This window comes from Leishmania major, chromosome 32 (genome assembly GCF_000002725.2).
Source record: "Leishmania major strain Friedlin complete genome, chromosome 32".
Lineage (NCBI taxonomy): Eukaryota > Euglenozoa > Kinetoplastea > Trypanosomatida > Trypanosomatidae > Leishmania > Leishmania major.
Genome location: NC_007273.2, coordinates 1346057 through 1366534, shown reverse-complemented (window position 1 = coordinate 1366534; position 20478 = coordinate 1346057). Strand labels below are relative to the sequence as shown.

The window sequence follows — 20478 nt, the reverse complement described above, 5'->3', positions numbered from 1 at the left end:
CCGTGTTGGTGGCGGTGACGACCGCTTCAGCGACGGTGGCTGTGAGAGCTTCCCAGTCTTTCCCTCTCCGTTGTCAGACACGTCGCTCATCAAGATAGGGATGGCTGCAGCAGCCGCAGCAGAAGCAACGGAGCCAGCAGTCACGTCCGCGGGGGAGGGGAGTAAGGGGTGCGCAAACGGCGGCGGTTCGCCTTCGATGCAGCACGTGTGTGTGTGTGTGTGTGTGTGTGTGTGTGTGTGTGTGTGCCGGTGCGTGGGTGTGGATGAGTGAGAGCGGTATAGAGGGAAAAAGAACGCAGGAAGGGAAAGCAAAAACAAGCTGTGATGTGCGGCTGATGATCGTGAGTTTTTGTGAGTGCCTCGCACCACAAAAAAAAAAATAGTAGCAAAAAAGAGAGAGAAAGAGAGAGCAGTGCAGTGCAGCTGGGTGCGTGCACGCCCATGGTCACCCGTGCAAGCCACGGGGCGCAAAATGCATGTGTATCAACTCGCCCAATGCGCACAGTAGCCAGTGTGCAGCAGAGCCACGCGAGCACGCGCGGCAGTGAGTCAGAAGAAGAGGGGGTAGGAACAGCATATTTACCGTTCTCATTACCTAGCTCGCAACTAGAAACGATATGGAGGTGCGAGATGACGGTAAACCGTGCGTGCGCGAGGACCGATGACATCTTCTGGTCGGCTGCTCCCGTGCATTGACGGCAGTCGTGAACAGCAGCCACAGCGCGTAGAGAGAAGCGTGAAAAGATGATCGGCAGCTCGACCATGCCAGCATGCTGGAGAGAGAGCTCCACAAGAGGAGTGGGGCCGGCCTGACGCTATCCCGCACGTACGCCTGCAAACACACGCATCGAGGAGAACTAAACGGTCAAAAGCCATGCAGGAAGGGAGGAGGGGGGAGGGGAGGAGGGGGATGAGCGCGTGTGCTGTTCCATTTCCATAACCTCTTTCATCGCTGCGATCGCTCGCCATCGAGAAGGGACCGTGCTCGTAAGCACAGTAGGTTATGAGGGAAGCCCAAACAGAGGCGCGGACAAAGAACCGGCGGGCGTCGTGTTCGGGGAGAGGGACAAGTCAGCGCAGACATCGTAATAATATAAGCTCACGAACGGAGCGCCAGAGAGAGGAGGGGGGGAGCTGTAAAACGAAAATAAAAGGAAAAGCACAGGCGCAGAGCAAAGAGGTGCGCAGAACGCCTCTGCACACACACAGAGCGATCGAGGCGCCCGCGATTATCACCTCTATTGGTTCAGGTTTTCGTAAAAGTTGTCGCTAACGCGGCTGTAGTGAAAGGGGCTGTTCGCCTTAAAATGGGTGAAAGCAAAGTAGCCGACGGCGCCAATGCAACCAAGCAGTATCAGCGTGATCAGTGCGCGGGCAATGAAACGCCACTTAAAGTGAACGCCGCCCTCGTCATTGTCATCACGACCGCCGTTTGTTTCGTCGGAGTTCGGCTTGTCAAAGTCCCAGGCGTCGCTTGTGCCGTAGTACACGTCGGTGGCACCGTTGATGAAGTCGATCTTGTGGGCGACGTCAAGCGTGCACTGAGCCTCATCCGCCCACACTCTATGATCCCTGAACATCTTCAGATTGTTCACCAGACACGGCGTGAGCACAGTGGAAGGACGGTTCATGATACCTCGAAGCTGACGCAGCTGCACCGAGTCTCCAAGTTGGCGGAAGGCAAGGGCGACCTGGCTGGCCGCACCTCCGGGCAGCAGCGCGTCGGTGTCGGCGTTGAGCAGAAGGATCTGCTGTGTGGCATTCATCGGGAGCTTCTTCGACTGAGCGCTGCGTGAGATGCGAGGAAACTTCTTAACGGCGCTGTGAAACGCCGTCAGGGCTCGGATGGAAGGCAGGATCGGATGCTTCGCCGCCGCGTTGCTGCGAAACGAGCGGATGTCGGCCGGCGGCGCCGCCTGGAGGAATTCGTTTACGAGCCAGTGCATGTGTAGGGCGACGCTTTCAGGGCATGTGTAGCCGTTCGCGGCGCTCAAGTAGTCGTAGAGCTTGTTGAGCGCTGCGACGTCCTTTTTGTTGCAGCGCTGAACCCTGTAAAGCAGCGACGGGATCAAGTTCAGCAGACCGGCGTTGCTGGCGAGGAAGGGGTAGACGGGGTACCGCAGCATGAGGGCCAGCACCCCGCGCAGCTTATCGGCAAAGGCGGCATTGCTGCCTTTGCCGGGTCCCCATTTTAGCCGCGATGCGCACGAGAGCTTGCCCTCTTTCGCCATATGTATGACCGTCATCAGACGGTTCCACGACCCCTCCGCTGCGCCCAGTCGTCCCACACACGCTGCCTGGTCATCACACATGGCAAGGAGGTGCTGCAGGGCAGTGGCCATGCTGCCGCCGCCAAAGTAGTTGTACACGTCGAACATGAGCGGGTGCACGTAGTCTAACAGTATCACGGCTGCCTTGGTGTCTTGGTGATACTGCAGAAGACGAAGAACCAACATGCTGCTCAGGCCCTGGCCCAACACCACATTGGGTCGGCCATCGCCGAGGGTGCGCAGCGCCCAGTCGAGATCGTGCACTGCCTGGTCCGCCGAGTAGTGCGACATGTTAAGGGAGTTGCTCGTGCTGCTCGCTGCCGCCGCCAGCTCGGCCGCGCACGCCTCAGACATCCAGCACTGCCTGTCGTAGGGGTTCGAGGTATTCGCGCACGTTATAAACGATGGTGTTTGCTTTGAGCCGCGCGGGCGCACAATGACGACGTTGATGCCTTCACGGAAGATGTCCTTCGCCATGTTGACGTCGGCGTCATCCATCACCATCCACACAGTAAGCACGCCTTTCGCGCTCGGGTCTTTCATCATTGCATCCACAGTGAAACTCAAGCGATTCTTCTTCTCCTCCCAGTACTGGTACACCTCGATGGTGGAGCATACCTCGTACGGGGAGGTGCAGGTGCGGCTCCAGCTGGGCTGCGGCAAGCGGTCGTTGCGCGCCCCCACTGTCGCGGAACCAGAGTACAGGACGCAGCCGACGAGTATGGTGAGAATCAGCGGCAGCACAGCTGCCGCCACGCGCGAGCGCAGCAAAAACGCCATGGAGAATGGCGGCGGGAGTACACAAACGGAACAAGGGAAGAGAAGAAAGCAAGCAGACAGTTGATCTGCGCGAAGACGCGGGTGGGCAAACGACGTGCTCGAGAGGTGTATATGTGTGTGTGTGTGTGTGTGTGTGTGTGTGTTGGACAACCGGAGAGGGAGCGCTCGTGGAGAGGTTGGCAAGATGCCAGCGAAAAGCGCTCGAGAGGGCAAAGCGATGAGCAGAGAAGCTTGCAATGCGAGGGTGGCTTACGGTTGTGGACGCCAACGCATAACCTTCCTTCGCCGACGTGAGAGAGAGAGAGAGAGAGAGACGAGGCCAGGAGAAGAGAGAGGGAAGGTGAGGAGAGAAGAGGGAAGGGAGCTTGTCACCTGCAGCAATACGCGGGGCCAGATGTATCTCATACGGGGGGGGGGGGGGGGGCGCGTGCAGCTGTGCCGCTCAGACCGAGCCGTGTCACTCTAGGTGGTCTGTAGGAGACTGTGGGTGGGTGTGGGTGTGTGTCTTTGCTTGGTGCGCATAGGCGTGCTAAGCCACCCATCCTGCTCGCTTTCCTGCCTCACGCGGTGGGGATTGGAGCGGGGGCTGGGATGTGGTAGGGCTAGCTCGAAGGCACTCGCAGTGATGGAAAGAAGGCCCAAAGCAGGAATGTGAGTGGACAACAAGAAAGAAGAGCGCCAATGATAAGGGAGGGCGAAGCGCATTGCGTGGTGTATCAGCACAGCAAACGTAAGCGCCTGCACTCGATATACACCGGTGCTTCGCACCAGCTCTCGCCGTCTGGGAGAAGAGGGGGTGAACGGGCGAATAATTCAGAGACAAAAGGGGGGTTGAAGCAGAGGAGGTCGCAGGGGCAGAGGACTGTTGGCGGACGTCTGTATTCACTGTGCAAGGCGAGCCACCACCGCAGTATGCACTCATACAGGCGCCTATGTGTACGCGTGCTTGTGCCTCGTCCTAAGGAAGCGTAGGCAAGTCAAAACAGCTTCAGTCAACGAGAGAGCGGCAGCGGTGAGACGACGCTGGGAAGCACAAGGCGTGGCGGTGGGGCAGGAGGGGAGCAAATGGGCAGCACATCTCCTCGTGCACCACAGCCCCACACAAACCCCGTGAGGGAGACCTCATCGCAGAGGAAGTGGAAGAGGCAGTAGTGATCACGTGTCTGTCGGTCTGCCTGTGTACGTGTGTGTGCGTGTCATGTGCACGAATGGCTCGAGCAGCAACGGTGCTGATGCGCCGTGAGAAAGGAAGACAGGAAGTGTTAGGGCACACTGAAATGAGCAGCGAAAGAGGAGAGCTTGAGCAAGGCACGAGCCCGTGCGATTCGATTTCGGACGCAAACGAAGCAGCCGCGGAAACACACGCGTGTGTCTCTTCGTGTGTGTCTGCGTGCGCGAGGGACGTCAGCAGGGCTGCAGAAGTCGCTGCGAAGTCAATGATGCGATCAGCCCCTCTTCCACCCACTCGTCGCCGGTCCTACGCACGCTCCGCTTGCTCATACCCCGGGAACGACACTCCGTAGGTACAGTAGTGAACTCTTGCGAGGCAGAAGAGTTCCACATTACCGTCGCACATGAAAAGATGTGCACGATTGAGAGCGCGAGGCGCGCGAGTGGCGAAGACAAGAAAAAGCTACGCCTCAGCGCAACCACTCCTTCTTGCTCGACTCCGTCGTCACTCGAGGGGTGGTGAGAGGGAGGAGTGGCCGCTGCTTGATAGCCAGCGCCATTCCGCTTGTAAATGGCTGGCTAAGTAGAGAAACAGATATCGGATGTGCGACGACTCCGAAGCTGCCGTCGTGTGCGCTGCCGCCCTTCGTGCGTGCTGCTTCTTGGTTGGTCGGTTTTCCTTCTTTGGCTTCGTTAGAAGAAAAACACAGAAAAGGAAGAGAGAAGAGAAGAGAAGAGAAGACAGAATAACACAGAGACGCGCGCGCGCACAGAGGGCGACGCGAGAGAGGAGGAGGGGAGGCACGACTGCCCCTGCGTAGGGTCTTTCTTCATTGCTGGTTAAAACGTGGCACTTAGCTAGACAACAGATCCCAGAGCGATAATGAACCGCATCGTCAACAACACGGGCGACAAGGGTAGAACAGCGGCGAGGCGGCACACAAAGCAAGCAGCCGGGGGGCGGAGGGAAACACGCCAGCAACAAGCCAAAGGCGGAAGAAGACGAGAGGAAGGAGGAAGAAGTGCGGAGACGCGGCCAACCAATTGAGAGAGACGGCAGGAGAAACGAGGAGATGCTGTGGTGACAACAAAACGACCGGCGCACCGCCTCTCTGCAATCCATCTCACGCGCATGGCGAGGGCTATCCCCAAGTAAGCGGAAGCCCCTGCCAGCAACACCCCCACGCCCCTGATGAGAGAAGATAAAACAGAAAGGAATCGAGCGGCCAACACTGAACGGACACGTGAGACCCTCACGCATGCTGGCAGTCCTTACGCGGTACACGCACGTCGTGTTCCACTACAGAGCGCGACGAAAAATGAGTCCTGCGAGGGCGCATGTGTCTGTTTGCCTGCGTGCGCGTCGACGCTTCTTGGTACCAACCTGCGCCAGTGTGCCTCGCCACCTTTCGTGAACGAGCGCGCGAGCAACCCCTGCCCGGTCCCGGTCCGTGCGCTCCACTCTCTGCTCCCTTTCTCGCTTCCCTCTCCCATCCAGCGCGATAGCACAGATGTGCGTGCGCTGCAACGCGTCAGCCCTCCCTCTTCCTCCCCAGCCCTCGAACAACGCACACCCAAACACGACCGCGCGCTCTCCAGTACACGAGCGCCACCACAAACGCCACCAACCACAACAACGCAGCACAAGTACACAAAACAAAACCACATCAAAGGATGGAGGGCAGGACAAAACACGTGACTGTTGGCATCCCCCAGCCTGTTCACGCCTGAAAAAACACCTCTTTTCCTCGGGAGGGAGGGAGAGAGGGGAGGGAGGACAACGCCGGCGCACAGAACGCACAAGGGGCGCGCAACAATCTTACCGGCCCACGGGAAAGAGTAAGAGAAACAGCGGAAGGAACAGGTGCGAGATGAAGATCGAGAAGCGAGGGAGGGCGATGGGGAGGAGAATTCGGAAGGGATCGAGATCGGCCGTACAAGCCGCCACTGCACGCGAAGGCGCCTCGAGAAGGGGGTGTGCATACTCCCTCACCATCTATATCCCATCCCACCACATCTCCCGCACACCCCGCATGCGCAGCCGGATGCCCTTTTCGCTCTCTGCCCCCCCCCCTCATCCCTTCCTCGCCGTCCCCCCTCCCCATGTGCTTTCCCTTGAATGGGTCAGCAGCTGGTCAAGACCAGCATCCGCCCCTCCCCTATCTCTATCCCTCTGCTTGCCTAAACCTTCTTGACGTCCACCTTGGCCTGCTCGCCCTCCTCCACACCATTCTGCTGCTGCATGCTCGCTGTATCAGCCGCGGGCTTCTGGCCCAGCTTCAGGAACGACTCGCCCTTCTTCCTCTGCGTCTTGGCCTCCTCCGTCTTTGCATCAGTTTTGAATAGGAGCAAGAGGGCGGCGCGGCGGAAGCATATCATGGCATCCACCTCGAAGGAGTTGGGCACCGCCAGCCCATCCTGGCACTGACTCAGGCAGCGCTCCGCCTGCTCCAGCCAGCGCTGGCACTCGCTCTCCGGGGCGCGCGCTGCCATCATCACAAATATGCGCGACAGCATCATGAGCGCGTCGCGCTGTTGCGCCGTAATGATCTCCCTCAGCCCCTCCACCCCGCCGCTGGGCACGACGTTGGTTACCGCCAGCAACGAGGCGATCGAGTCCTTGGCGACCTTTACACGGCGCCAGAACTCTGCCGGGATCGTGCTCTTGAGAGCGTAGTTGATCTGCAGCGACGCCAGCGCGTGCAGGGGACGAGCGTAGGAGACATACTCCTCGAAGGTGTCGATCGGCACGTCGAGGTCCTCGCAGTGGAAGGTGGTGAAGAAGAGTATATGCGCCTGGATGGCGAAATCGGCGGTCGGACTGAAGGCGTAGAGGTAGTCGAGGCAAGCCGCGGCGAGCGGCGCGCAGCCCTCCAGGATGGCGCTGCGGTTCACCTCGCGCAGCAGCACACAGGCAAATCGCGCCACCTCCTCGTGCGGCGGCGACGACGTCAGGGTCGTGGAGGACACCAGGCGATATTGCAGGCCTTCCTGCCGCGCCGATTTGAGCACGTTCAGCGTCAGCTCAATCGCGTAGCCGAGGGAGTTGTTGGGGTCCACCAGCACGCTGAAGGTGCCGTGTTCGAGGCAGCGCCACCACGCCACGAGCGCCGACCCATCCGGCACCTCCGTCACCACCTCACCAGACTGGCAGCGGTACTTGTCATACAGCAGCGGACACAAGAGCTTATGGTGCCGCTTCATGTGCGCATTCATGCAGTCCCGGGAGCAGTAGTATGGCACCTGGCAGTGCTCGCACGTGTAACCGATGGCGTAGACGGGGTCGAGGCATTGCGCGCATCGGTGGCCGTAGAAGGGTTTCAGGAGAAACCGAATCGTCTGCGGCGTCTCCACCGCCTTGCCTTCCGCCGTCACCGTTACGGCACCCATGTACCACCCGCACGACTTGTGTCCTGAGCAGTTCAGCACAACGTCCGTCAGCATCTCCGGCTCCGCGAGCCCCAACACGGCCGCCTCGAGTCGCGGCATCCGCACCTCCAAGCCGAGCATAGATGAAGACGGCATTGTACCCGCAGCCTCGAGGCCCTCGGCTTGACGGTAGTAGCTCCCGATGGCAACACTGCACCGCCGATCCTTCTGATGCACCGGTACAATCGGGATGCCGTCCGGCGACGTCGAGCTCTGCGCGGGTGTGCCGTCGCGGTTAATGCCGCGAGCCATCCCGCTGGCCAGCGACGGTGTCGGCGAGAACACCTTGGCGTCGCCTTTCACAAAGAACATTTCGTTTTCCACGTCCACGCGGATCAGCATGTGCCACTGGCTGAACTGAGAGAGAGAGCAGCACGGACTGCCGCTCGCGCTGGACTTGCCGCCATCCAAGGGCGCCGGTGCTGGTGGCGGGGACGAGGAGGACGAGTTTGTCGCCGTGCTGTTCGTCTTCTCCTGTGCTGACTTCTCCACCGGGAACACCGTGGAGAAGTGCATGGTGTACAGGCCCGAGTGGCCCTCGCGTCCGACGTCCATCCTTCACGCCTCCGCTGCCTCGCAGTGTGTGTCCGGAGGGTAAGAAGAGAAAGAGAAGGGGTGGGGAGCGTGTGGCACCACAAAGGTACGCGTGAGGTGGTGCTCGGTGCTCTCGTGGAACAGGAGGAGCGTGCGGAGCGAATGACTTTTTCGCCCCCCCCGCCCTTCTCCCGGATCACGCCTGCGCCGCCACGTATGTGCGTCAAGGGAAGAGAAGGCGCACGCCGAGGGATGCACGTCGGACGGAGGCGCACACCTCAAAGGCACCGAGCCAGGCGCAGACAAGATAAGCGAGGTCACCGTCGGCACGCGCACGAGCGGGTTGACGCGTATGATGAAGTCCTGGAAAAAAAACGAGAAAAGAAGAGCCTTCGACCTCCAGACGCGGTTCAGCACAGCGGCGCGCACCCCCACGAAGAGACCCCCTCACCTCCTCTTTCTCCTCCCGGCACGCAAAGAGCGAGAGGGCGAGAGAAGCGGCAGAAACGGCAGGTTCGCCGCCGCGACGTGTGCAGAGCGGGCGACTCGCTCCCACAGCTCGAACAGGAAGGGGAGCGCGCACGCGAGACCAGCAGTGTCACGTCACCGCTTTTTCGTTGTTGCGTGTTGTTGAGGCCGGAAGACGGGGGGCGGGCGATTTGCCGTGTGCAACGACACAAGACGAAACACACACACACACACAACAGGGGGGGGTGAACTGGACACGCCGGCCCAGTCCTCTGTGCGGCACCGGGAAGGCTTTGATCTACATCCACGTGCATGTGTGCATGTGTGCGCGAGTGGGGAGAGAGAGAGAGAGACAAGAAACGCGGATCAGGTAAAAGACAGTGGAACGACGCGCTAAGCCCCTCAGGGGGGAGAGTCGTCGTCGCATGATGGCGGCACCGGATCCCCTCTCACCCCCCCCTACTCCACCGCCCACCTCATCCGCCGCTCAGCTGCCCATCTGCCCCAGCACCACCGGCAGCGCTGACGGCAGGCCCTCAGGCGACAGCGGAGAAAATGACGACGAGAGCAAGGTTCAAGAGAGGAGGAGAGTGTGAGAGACGCACGTCGCTGAGCATCCACACGCGCGCTCCCTAGCCCATGTCACCCACCAATGCGTGGGCGAAGGATCGGCATCCACAGGGTAGTAGTTGCGGCCCGTGCCTACTCTCTTCGCAGACTGGTGTGCGTGTATACATGCTTGCGCTGTGTGCATTTACGTGTGTCTGCCTGTGATGTTGGTAAGGGGCCCGGAATACGGTAATCACCACCACTTGTCGCACCCCAGCACCTCTCGCAAAAAGACGGTGGCGTAGCACGACGGAGGCAACGCAAAGGAAAGCTGCATTGTAGAGCTGTACACTGCGTCCGCGCTAGCATCGCCGCCACCACCGCTGCAGCTGCGCCGTTGCGCCTTGGCCCTCGCCTCTGTTTCCCACTCGAGGGAGGCATTGGTGGGACGTGCAACAACTGCACGCCACGAGCCGGGCACCGGCACCCCAGCCACGCGGCGTTGCTCAAACCCTTGCGCCGAGGTCCAGCGCAGCTCCCGCAAGGCGTGCTGGATGGCGGCGTCCTTCCACTGCGCCCACAGCGCGGCCGACGCGGGGTCGCTGAGATGGGTGCCGTCCAGCGCAGCTCGATCCGCGTGGTAGCCGCTGAGCGGCAGCTGCGCGCTTGCAAGAACGTCACAGGAGAGCGGCGCGAGTGGTTGCTCTGATGTGCTGCTGCCACTGCTCGTGCACGCCGCTGAAGAAGCGGCGTGGGGGTCGCCACTGCCGTCCAAGTGGGGCGCTGCCGCTGTCACTTTGGGCCTTGCCAAGCCCCTGGAGGCCACGTAGGAGGCGGCGAGGTTGAAGAAAACGCTCTGTCCGGCGTGCACCCACAGGGATCTGAGGTAGAATGGTACGCCCTCCGTGATGGCCTTCGCGCACAAGCGCGTCCACACCTCGCTCTCGTTCTGCACGTCAGCGCTGCTGAGCGGGCAGTCGGAGAAGTACATGCGATACGTCTGCCGGAGGGCGTGCGTCATGACCTGCACGTCGCGCGAGTTGCTGGACACGAAGCGCACCTCCATCTTGTCAGGGAATGCGTTGTAAACGTCGGGGCACGCGCGATAAAGGCTGCGGACTGCCGCTACCCATCGAGCGGCGAAGAGGTGAACGCCGGTGTGGTCATCGACGCGCTCAACCGTCTCGCTAAAGCGCTGTTGACCAAAGTAGTTGATGAAGCCCGCCTCTGCACACCGAGCGAAGCGGCACTGGAGAAATGCTCGGAGCTCCTCCTCCTCCTGCTGCTGCACGTTCTCGCACGCCGTCGCCGGCGACGGCCACATCCTGCGATCTGCCTCGCCAGCCCAGCGCACGTCGCGAACACGTAGCGAGAACCAGTTCCCGGAAAGCTGCCCGAGATGTACTGGCACACTAGAGGCACTCGCACGAAGGAGCACGGCGTAGCTCTGCTGCGAGTCTGCCGGCCAGCGCAGCGTGACAGGCTGGACAGCCGCGGCGTTCGTCAAGAGCGCGCGTACGCGACTGTGCACTTCGCCGCCTGTGGCGACCACAGGGACAGAGCACCGCTGCACCGAGACCGCCCTTTTATCCTTCATGCCTGCTACGCAAACGGAGCTGTCCTTCACGCCGAAGTACTCGCCCAGCAGCTGGCGCATCTCCGCCGTGTCCAAGTTGCGCTTCCTCACAACGATGTGTACGTACGCCGGAGCAGCCGACAAGGGCGACGCGTCCCCTGGCCGGCCCTCCATTTCTGCGCGGGTGCGCCGAGCGCCGACACCGATGTCGGCGCTGCGCCTTGAGCGCGCAGCTGCATCGCTCGTTAGCGTATCGTTGCTGCCGTCGGGGCGGGTGCGAAAGCGTAGGGTGGCGTGTCCCCCACGTACTTGACAATGCACAAACGGATAGAAGCGGCGAAGCAGCTCGTGCACCTGTCGCCGCACATCTTTCTCGGAAACCAGCGGCATCGACTCCGCTGCGATCCTCATTGCCGGCCCGTCTGGTGGCTGCCGCCGCATTGCTTCAGTCAGCGAGTCGAAAGAGGTGCTGCAGAAGCCCTTCGCTGCAGCACCCGAGCGCGCTCTTAAACCAGGCCAAGCTTCACTGTCGTCGCTGTCCAAGAGCTTGCGCAGCTCTGCGCGGTCCTCAGCACTCAAGATCCGTTCCTGGCGTGCCACCTGTGCCTCCACGGACCACCGTGCTATGCACAGCGCCGCCTCACAACCAAGAGTCGCGCAAAACAGCACATGATGCAAGTCCAAGGAGCATGAAATCACAGAAGCGTTGTCATCTCCTGACGAGATGCCATCGGCGGGACGCGGCAACGGCGGTGCATCGGCGCAAGCGCGGAGGTGTGGAAAGTGCCATCGCACCATCAAGTGCATCAGCTGCCGCTCCCGCTTGTCCGCAAAATGGCCGAGCGTGTGCGCCGCTGTTCTCCACCACGGCAGACTCGCCCCCACTGCACAAGACACAGCCAACTCCGCATCACGCGGCGCCGTCGAGCTGCCCTGAGCAGCGGCCCGAATGTCTCGAAGGAGCAGGGAGAGCGCCGCTTGGGTGAATGCAGATGACACACGCGTCGCCACCTCTGCGGCACTCCCGAAGCAGCGCTGCAGTTCTGGCGTGTGCACAGTCAGTGTGCTTCGCAGCGCTTGTACAGAGCGAGAGCATGCACCAGGACTTTTGACTTGCGGGGGCAACACGCGCGGCAGCAACCCGAGCGCAGCCTCGGGTCCGGAAACGGTGCCCGCTTCGGCTCCATCATCAACCGGGTCGGCCGTAACGGATGATGGTGGGTTTGATGTGCTCGCAGACAGGAAGTTGTAGTCGTCGGCATCGGTGCGCTGCCCTGTCGGATCCACCTCTACCACCACAAAGTCCTCTGGTACGTTCTTGAGGTCTCCGGTGGCACACCGCACTGGTATCGTGACGCGGTCTGTCGCCGCAGCACTCAGTCGAGGACCATCAGCGGAAGGTGCGGACGGGGATGCGAGGGGAGGCAAGGGCGTCAGGAATGCCGCGATACCGCATGCACGTAGCATCACTGCGAGGCTGGGAAGAGCGGGACGAGCGAAAAAAAAAAAAAACAGAGGAGGGGGTGGATAGCGATGTGAGCGCGTGTCCTACTCGTTCATAGCGTCTGTGAACAAAGTCGGCGTCCTCGCATGTTTGCGTGCGCGCTGGCTCTGTGCACAAATTTACCGCCGCGCAAGCCAAGGCCAACGAAGGAGACGGGGGGCGATCCGGTCAGCAGTGATGGAGAGGGAGGTGAAGGAGGGACGGAAGAAGCGCCGCGCACGTCAGAAGGAAGAGGCGGGCATACGAAGGCGCAGCGGCGAGCTCGCCGCGTAGGCCCACACCACACCCGCGCACACAAACTCACGCAGTGATGACGAGGATAAGGAGACACGGTGCCGTAAGCGGCACCCGTGTCCAGTTTACCATGAAGAATGCGAAAGAGGAGAGAGGGTGGGATTCGCTTGCTCTGCTGCTTCGAATAGTCAGCCCCCTCTTTTACTCTCTGGGCCCCTTCTCTCAGTGTTCCGGGTGGGAATTTGTCAGCGCACGGCGCGTGCGCTGACAAATTCCCAGCGCGTGCAGGCTTTGGCGGTGTCGCACCGCATTCATGGGGGAGCAGGTTGTAATGCATGCAAGAGGCAGCAGAAGCATACACGCGCACACACAGAAGAGGAATGACGCCAGTAGGGTATTCTCCGTGTCCTCTCGAGAGCAGCGCAGGAGACCGTAGGGCGCGGAGAAACGGCTACAGCGACACTTGAGGGGACCACGGCGCTGCTGTTGCTGCTGCTACTCGGTCTGTTTGCTGCCCTTTATCACCCTCTCCACTCGGTGTTGCCGAAGCCCTCAGCGGGTTGTGTGCCGACCCTCTCCGCGAGTCGATCGCCCACAAAGCACACCCTCGTCAGGATCCCGACGACCCGCTGTGTCCGATCAAGCACCGGCAAGTGGCGCAGTCCCAGGTGGCGAAAGGCGTAATACGCCCTCGAGACGCACACGCCTTGCTGCACGTACGGCGCGCTGTTGTCCACGTACGGGCGAAGGTCGATGTATGAGCGGATGGCAGACAGTGGCAGGTGCTCCATCATGGGGACGCCCGGCAGGCGGTTCCAGAAAAGAAACTCGTGCACGCGCTTCAGCTCCGCTGCCGTGACGTGAGATCGAATGAAGCCCTCGGCGTCGACCTGCGCCGACGCCATCCCGCTCCGCGCATCGGCCGCGCCGTCACTGTCGTCATCACCTTCCTCGTCGACGAGCACTTCTGAGGCATCACCCATCTCGCGCAGGTACACGACCCAGAGCAGCAGCTGAAGCTGCACGCGCGTGATCATGCCCTCGTAGGTTTGGTCCGCCTTACCCACTCGCACGACAGGGAAGGCGTTGTGTCGTGTCATGGTCAACACCTCGACCACGTGCAGAACGGTGTCCATCGTCTCCAGCACTGTAACCGGGCTTGTCATGATGTCGCGGGCCGTGTATGTGTCGAGTAGGTGCATGCTCGTCTGTGCCTCGAGGAAGGGGACCGCCTTCACCTCCAATGAGGCGTGGTAAAAGGAATGACAGCACTTGTCCGCAATGCCCTTGGCAAGCAGGATGCCGAGCATGAGACACGTGATGTGCGACACATCCGCCGTCAACTCCATCATGACGACCACAAGGGCGAAAGTGAGGCGGGAGATGCCGGCAAAGTATGCGGCGGCCCCGATAAGGGCGACCACGCCCTCATCCGCCCACAGCGGGCGCTGAAAAAGAACGCCGATGAGGCGCCCCTCGACCGCGCCGATGAGCAGCGACGGGATGACGGTGCCGCAGGAGATGAACATGCCACCAGCATAACTGGAACCGACCACGTAAATCGCGAGGTGCAGGAAAAGTGACCATGCCGGGAAGAGCCCCACCGAGCGGCGCGAGAACAAGAGGCGCAGTAGGTTGTAAGGACTGGTCATGGTGAGGGTGGCGAGCGGGTGATGGGTTGTTTCGGGTTGCGCGCAGAACGCGGTGAAGAGCTCCACGTTTAGAGCCTCTTTCTTCTCTCGCACGTGCGGTGGGGTCGGCACGCAGGGTGTGAAGAGGGGCATCACGTAGCAGGCTGTGGAGAAAAGAGATGCGAACACGCACGGCTCCAGCACACGGTACAGCGCCGTGGGGAAGAGGCAGCGCGAGCGCCAGCGGGAGAAGCGGATGCTGCTGACCGTGTAAGCCACTGCCAAGAGGCCAGACAGCACCGCCACCATCACGGTAGGGATGAACGTGTACGTGTACAAGGAGACCGTGTTCTCTCGCACGGTGTCGATGTAGAACATTGCAATGGACGCCTCGCGCAGATCACCGAGCGCCATGGCGGACCGGTCGACGAGATGCCAGCCAGATAGAAAGGAGTTGCATGCCTGGATGATCCACATGCACGAGAGACAGGAGAGGAAGACGAGCCACGCGAGACGCACAGAGAAATGAGTCGCCATCTCCTCCAGGACGAACAGCATCCCGCCCAGCGGGCTAGAAAAGGCGCTCGTCAAGCCGCAGGCGGCGCCGGCGGAGATGAAGTCACGCTGGTCGCGCGGATTGCGAAATAGGTCAAAGACGGAGGTGGCGCTGCATCCCAGAGAGCGGCTGCGGCCGGTGGGGAGCCCGGCTCCAATGAGTGAGCCCATGTGGATCATAGGCCCCTCCGTCCCCACCGGCAAACCGGCACTCACCGCGAGGATGCAGGAGAGCGTCTTGACCACCAGGTTGCGAATGTTGAAGATGCGCGGGAACATGACGCCGTTGAGGTACGCCATCACATCCGGGATACCGCTGCCAGCGGCGCTCGGCATGACGAGGCAGCAGAGAGACGACAAAAGCGCCATCAGCACGCCCCACATCGTGTACAGCACACCCCCGTGCAGCAGCGCTGACCACGATAGGGTGCGTAGCACTACCGCCGCCTTTTCGTCGTCGCCGCCTTCATGTCGAGAGTTGCGCAGCGTCGACATGTAGAATTTGGACGCATTGAAGGGCGGGTAAGTGCTGTTGCGGCTGCGCACCACCCCCTGCACCGCATCCAGCTTCACCTCCGCAAGGTAGTCAAGCGTCTGAAGCACCAAGAGGGACCAACCACCAACGGCGAGGCCGATCAAGACGAACATCAGCAGGCGCAGCCACCCCTTCGCGTCCGTGCTGCTTTGGCGAGTGCTGCTGACGCGGTGAACGAGGGACTGGCCCTCGGCGTAATCGATGCTCTCATAGCAATCCATGCGTCGTCGCTCCTCTGCTGTAAACACGTGCGGGCGGTGCGCCTTCTCAAACAGAGGCGCCCGAGCGCGATTCACCTCGGCGTCCCCGGCCTCCTCCACCTCCTTTACAAGCTCGTGGAACCAGGCGGCCGTCGCTGCGTCCGCCTCCCGCCTGCGGAGGGTAGCAGACGGGGTGTCGAACGTCCCGCTAGTGCCTGCATTGCCGTACGCCGCGCTCATACCTGCCGCCGCAAGGGATCCGAAAGAACGCGCTCGTGGAAGGGTACACTGGCGCCGCGTCTTTGACGAGGGCACTGAGGCGGATGGCGGCGGCTGAGCTGCTGCAGGGAAGGGACTACCAACCGCAATGCCAACGGTGGGCTCGTTCAAGGCGCCGGTGTGGGCCTTGTCCACCACGACGGCAGGGGTTGCCTGCGATCTCTGATGACAGCAAACTACAGCAGATGAGAAAGAGCTCTATGGCCTGTGTCTTTGGATAAACGAGGAAAAGAGAAGTCGAGGCACGTGTTAAAGACACCGCCGCAGTGTTGCGTACTGAAAGGATGGCAGCGGGAGGGAAGCAGCAGTCGCATGCAGGGGAAGGAGAGCCACTCGACAGCCACACACATGCAAGATATCGTGGCCGAGGTGCAGGCAACCGCAAAAGGGAAACAATGCGGAGGAAGACGGAGCCATGTGAAGCATCGGCAGGGGGTTCGTCACGTGCGTGCGCGCGCGAGATAGATAGAGAAAGGGGAGGTACTCGGAAGAGGTTGGGGGGGGGGGGGGGGGGGTAGATGAGCAGGCAGGAGAGCGACATGGGCAGCACCGACGTCGGGCGGGACTGCAGGAAAGGCGCACAGCAAAAGGAGGAAGGCGGAGAGGGCTCGTTGCTGCGATGGCGCGGCACCTCGTCGCTGCGTATTTCCGCGTCTACCGCCTCACCACTCCCTTACTAGCGCACGCTCACGTCTCGCTTGGGGAGGAGGGCGCGTGTCTGCCCAACGCTCACAACTTCGTATCGCGGCCCCCACCACCCGACCCCCTCTCTCCGACACACACACACACACACACACCTTGTTCTCTCACTCTGCTTCGTACACCGTTTGGACCGCGTTGCTGTGGTGGTGAAAGGCTCGAGATGGTGGGGGAGGGCGAGCGCGAGAGTGAGAGGGGGCGAGAGAGTAAGCACACAACGACGAACAGAAGGCGGTGGAGGTGGTAGTGAGCACGAGGCACGCACACGCGCACACAGCGACAGACACACAGATAGGGAGAGGACAACGGAGATGACGGGGGAAGAGGGTGAAAGCAAAAGAAAACGGGGTGGACAATACAATGAAAGGAGGAAAACGAGGGCCAAACACGCCCGCAGAGAGAGGTGGTGGCGGGGAGACGGCGACGACGCACGGCGGCAGCAGCGCTGCAAAGGAAAGAGGGGAGGTAAGGGTGTGGGCCTGTGGGCCTCTGGGACCGGCTAGCCCTCTCCCCTCAGCGCGCAGACAAGCCATCACCCGCCTCGGCTCTCGCGTAAGGGATTGTCTGTTGACAGGGCTACGGCTGCCGCAGTGGCAGTGGCGGTCGGCGTCGTCGTGGCATCGTCGCAGATGGACTGCCACTTGGCCCTATACCGACGCAGCAGCTCGTTCAGGCTGCGCAGATAGAGCGAGGGGTAGTGATGCAAGGCCGCTTCAGGGATGAGGACGACCTGCTCACGCACCGCGGTGGCAGTGAGCGGAACGGCAAGGAGATGGCGGCGGCGCGTCCCGGATGTCATGTTGTACAACGAGCCAGGAATGGCGAGCAGGGGTACGGACTTGTTGGACACCCCTGCGACCGCAGCTCCGGTGTCATCGACGGCAGCCCTGTCGTCACTAGACAGACTCTCCTCCGTCGGCCGCGCGTATTGCTGCAGAAAGGCGTCCTGAAGCGACCGCAACTGCAGCCGGGAAACAACGTCCATGCCGTTGCTGAAGGCCACAAGACGACTTCCAGTGCGCTGCTCCTCCTGGTACAGCCACGCATTCAGCAGTGGAGTGACGCGCCGCTCCACGACTGGGGCGGCACCAAATGTGCAAGTCACCGTCTTGGTAAAAGGCACATGCGCGGCAGTGCTAGCCGTGGTCGGCGCTGTTTCAGCGGACGCGATGGCTGCAGAGGAAGGAGGCGGCGCCGAAGGCAGTGAGGAGGGGCATGTGAGCGTCTTCGCGCGGCGCAACAGCGTCGTTGACGAGTGCAGAGCCGCGCGCCACGGCCCGCAGTACAGAAGGTGAAAGAGAGAGGCCTGGACACCGCCCAGAGAGTGTCCGGTGATGCAGAGCTGGTAGGTGCTGTATTGGCTATGGATGGTACGCAGGAGAGGGAGCAACTGGGTACCCGCCTCGACGACGGACTCGTAGAAGCCGAGCGGTATCGCTGTGCACAGTCGCTGCGACGCCTCGATGCCGGTGGCCGCCGCTGCCACCTCCACAGGGGCGCGCTCCAGCACGACGTTGGCGTAGCCCTCTGTCACATCCACCGCAATGTCTGCCGGCGTCAGCGAGCCGCGGAAGGTGAGCACGACTCGGTTCGTAGCGTGGTCCAGGAAGAGGGCCCAGCAAGATTGACCTACGCGGAGCGAGTAGCGACTTGCCACACACTCAAGCAACGCGTTCGGCTCCTCGCCCTGCAGCATGCGGCGCATTGACTCGAGCTGCTCCTCAGAGTTGGCGTAGACGTAGCGCCGGTGAGGCTCTGCCATGAGCTTCGACAGCTCACGCAAGCTGGAAAAGTAGTTGAGCTCAAAGGGCAGCCCGTAGGCGGCCATCGCATAGCGGGCGAGGTAGCAGGCTGTGTGGAGCGTGTCCAGCTTGCCCTTGACAATCACCTGCTCGGACGGCGCAACGGTGAGCTGAGACTGCGGTGAAGGCGAGCCAGTGGCATCGGCAGGCGTGGTCGAATGCAGCCATCCTTCACGAATGCGGCGCGACCCTTGACGCACCCACAACTTGTACGTCTGGCGACTCATCTCACTGTTGAGGGCTGCCTGAGCAGCGTACCGCGAGACGTCTCGCTTGCGCAGTCCGCATCGGGTGAGCTGGGCCTGCACCTCCCGCGCGATTCGCTTCGTTAGCGCCGACCACGAAGGCCTTCCGAAGACCTCGACGTGGAACGGGTCCAGGTGCCGGAGCTCCGCCACCTCGGCGCCCTCCATGGCAGTGTTGGCGATGTCAGTGGAGATGGTGTAACCGTAGCGCTCGTCCGCGCTGCTGTCAGGTGAAGCCGCAGCGACGTCAGTGGTCGCCTCGCCTTCATCCTCTTCATTCCACTCGGCTGACGACGTGGTGGCCGTCATGGTTGCATGCTCTGTCGATGCGACACCAGTGCCAGTGGATCCGCTAGAAGTTGTCAGCGCGCTGTCGCTCGCCTCGGCGTGGCCCTGCAGGCCATCGCATATGTTGCACCGATAGCACGCCTCGGACGACTGCGGGGGTGGTGCTAAAGGGGTGGTCGGGGGGACAGCAGCCTGACGTGATCCTCGTCGCCGCACAGCCCAGCGGGCACGCAGGGATGGCAGCCGTCCAAGTGACGAAAGGAAAGACGAGGCCGCGGCGCCGCCTTTTGCGGTGGTCGTCGTCGACGTGCAGACAGGCGAGGAGCACCCAGACAACGTCCAAGACGACGCGGGAGCGTCGATAGTGGGTGGCGTGCCAGCACCGGTCACATAAATGGCCTCGTGCGCCGACGCGTACACCGTTGGCTCGTCATACAGGGAGCGTTGAGAGGAGCGCAGGGTGTAGAGCGGGTAGGCACATGTGCACACGCGTTCACGAGGTGTCGAAGTGTGCGGAATGCAGTAGCGGTAGAGAGGCCGACACCACTCCTGGATCATACCGAAAAGCTGCCCCTCCAACCTGGGCGGCCTCTTGGTGGCTGGGGCCATGCGCAGGTGTCGCAGCATCGCTGGTCCCTGCTGCGCGGTCGAGTGTGCTGGAGTGCGTGATGCAGAATGTTAAGAAAGTCGAACAATTTTCCTTGAAACAGAAGCGAAGGTGCCGAAGAGAGAGAGAGAAAGAGCACGGTATGGTCTGCGAGGGTACGCTCTACTGCCTTCAGTTTACGCTATATACGGGTATGTGCTGCAGCGGGGTGGTGACCAACGAGGAAATCGATGGCACTGCTTGCATGAACGCGGGCGGCGCGATACGCTGATACGGTCCACTCGCACCCTCTGCCCGCCGGACCACACGTCTGTAATGACACGACCGAAGCCTGTCTGTTAGTTAAAGCCGTTAACGGGTTCCGAAGGAAAACAAGGGAGGAAAGATAACGAGAAGAGTGCGGCACTAAGCCGGCGAAGATCAGGAGAGACTCAACGGAAAGAAGATGAGGTGATCCACCGGAGGCAGCAGCACAAGAAGACGCGCACCAAGCATTCACCGATACACGCACACACAAAATGACAGCAATGATGTCTACTACACACAACGCAGTCCGCAGCAGCGCTGGTCGCTTCTGTCGCCGTAAACCTCAAATAAGATTGTGTGTGTGTGTGTGTGTATGCGTGGGATAAAGAGAGGCCAACGAGCGAAGAACAACGCTCTCAGAGATACCCGTAAAGGTGCTCAAAGGAGGGAGGAAGGAAGGAACAGGAAAATGAAAGAGAGCGGCGTATCTGTGAGTGCGCCCGCTGCGAGTACACAAGGACTTCGCGCACGCAGAGGCACTGCAGAGGGAAACTAACATGAAGTAAACAAAAAAAAAACAAAAGAGTGGCGGTGCTGGGGCCGTGGTGCCGGCGGTTGTTGTTGTTTGGGGGGGGAGGGGGAGGGGGGTATGGCAGGGTCAGCAGCTCAACGCAGGCATGTCAGTCGCCACCCGCCGGGTACGACTACAAACGATGCTGCTACTCGTGAATGAGGAAGGAAGGGAGGGGAAGTTGAACCTTCCGTGTCTATGCAGCCAAACGAATAGCCCCGCTGGCAACTCGAAGGGTGGAGGAAACAGCAGCAGACATAAAAGAATGCAATTCAAATGTGGAGCGCGATAGTCTGTTTTTCGTGC

At 61.2% G+C, this 20478-nt stretch overlaps 5 protein-coding genes across 5 annotated transcripts; all 5 read right to left on the bottom strand.

The window, feature by feature from the left end:
- Positions 1–1238: 1238 nt before the first annotated feature.
- Positions 1239–3050, bottom strand: LMJF_32_3400 (conserved hypothetical protein; the record flags this gene model as incomplete). The annotated part of the gene is made up of 1 exon (XM_001685614.1): positions 1239–3050. The coding sequence occupies one exon, from the start codon at positions 3048–3050 to the stop codon at positions 1239–1241; it is 1812 nt and encodes a 603-aa protein (XP_001685666.1).
- Positions 3051–6401: 3351 nt separating this feature from the next.
- On the bottom strand, positions 6402–8204 carry LMJF_32_3390 (conserved hypothetical protein; the record flags this gene model as incomplete). The annotated part of the gene is made up of 1 exon (XM_001685613.1): positions 6402–8204. One exon carries the CDS (start codon positions 8202–8204, stop codon positions 6402–6404), a length of 1803 nt encoding a protein of 600 aa, XP_001685665.1.
- A 1249-nt stretch (positions 8205–9453) lies between these two features.
- Positions 9454–11583, bottom strand: LMJF_32_3380 (conserved hypothetical protein; the record flags this gene model as incomplete). Its single annotated transcript, XM_001685612.1, has 1 exon — positions 9454–11583. One exon carries the CDS (start codon positions 11581–11583, stop codon positions 9454–9456), a length of 2130 nt encoding a protein of 709 aa, XP_001685664.1.
- Positions 11584–13035: 1452 nt separating this feature from the next.
- Positions 13036–15675, bottom strand: LMJF_32_3370 (putative chloride channel protein; the record flags this gene model as incomplete). The annotated part of the gene is made up of 1 exon (XM_001685611.1): positions 13036–15675. The coding sequence occupies one exon, from the start codon at positions 15673–15675 to the stop codon at positions 13036–13038; it is 2640 nt and encodes an 879-aa protein (XP_001685663.1).
- A 1270-nt stretch (positions 15676–16945) lies between these two features.
- LMJF_32_3360 (conserved hypothetical protein) lies at positions 16946–18769 on the bottom strand (the record flags this gene model as incomplete). Its single annotated transcript, XM_001685610.1, has 1 exon — positions 16946–18769. One exon carries the CDS (start codon positions 18767–18769, stop codon positions 16946–16948), a length of 1824 nt encoding a protein of 607 aa, XP_001685662.1.
- Between the last annotated feature and the right edge of the window lie 1709 nt (positions 18770–20478).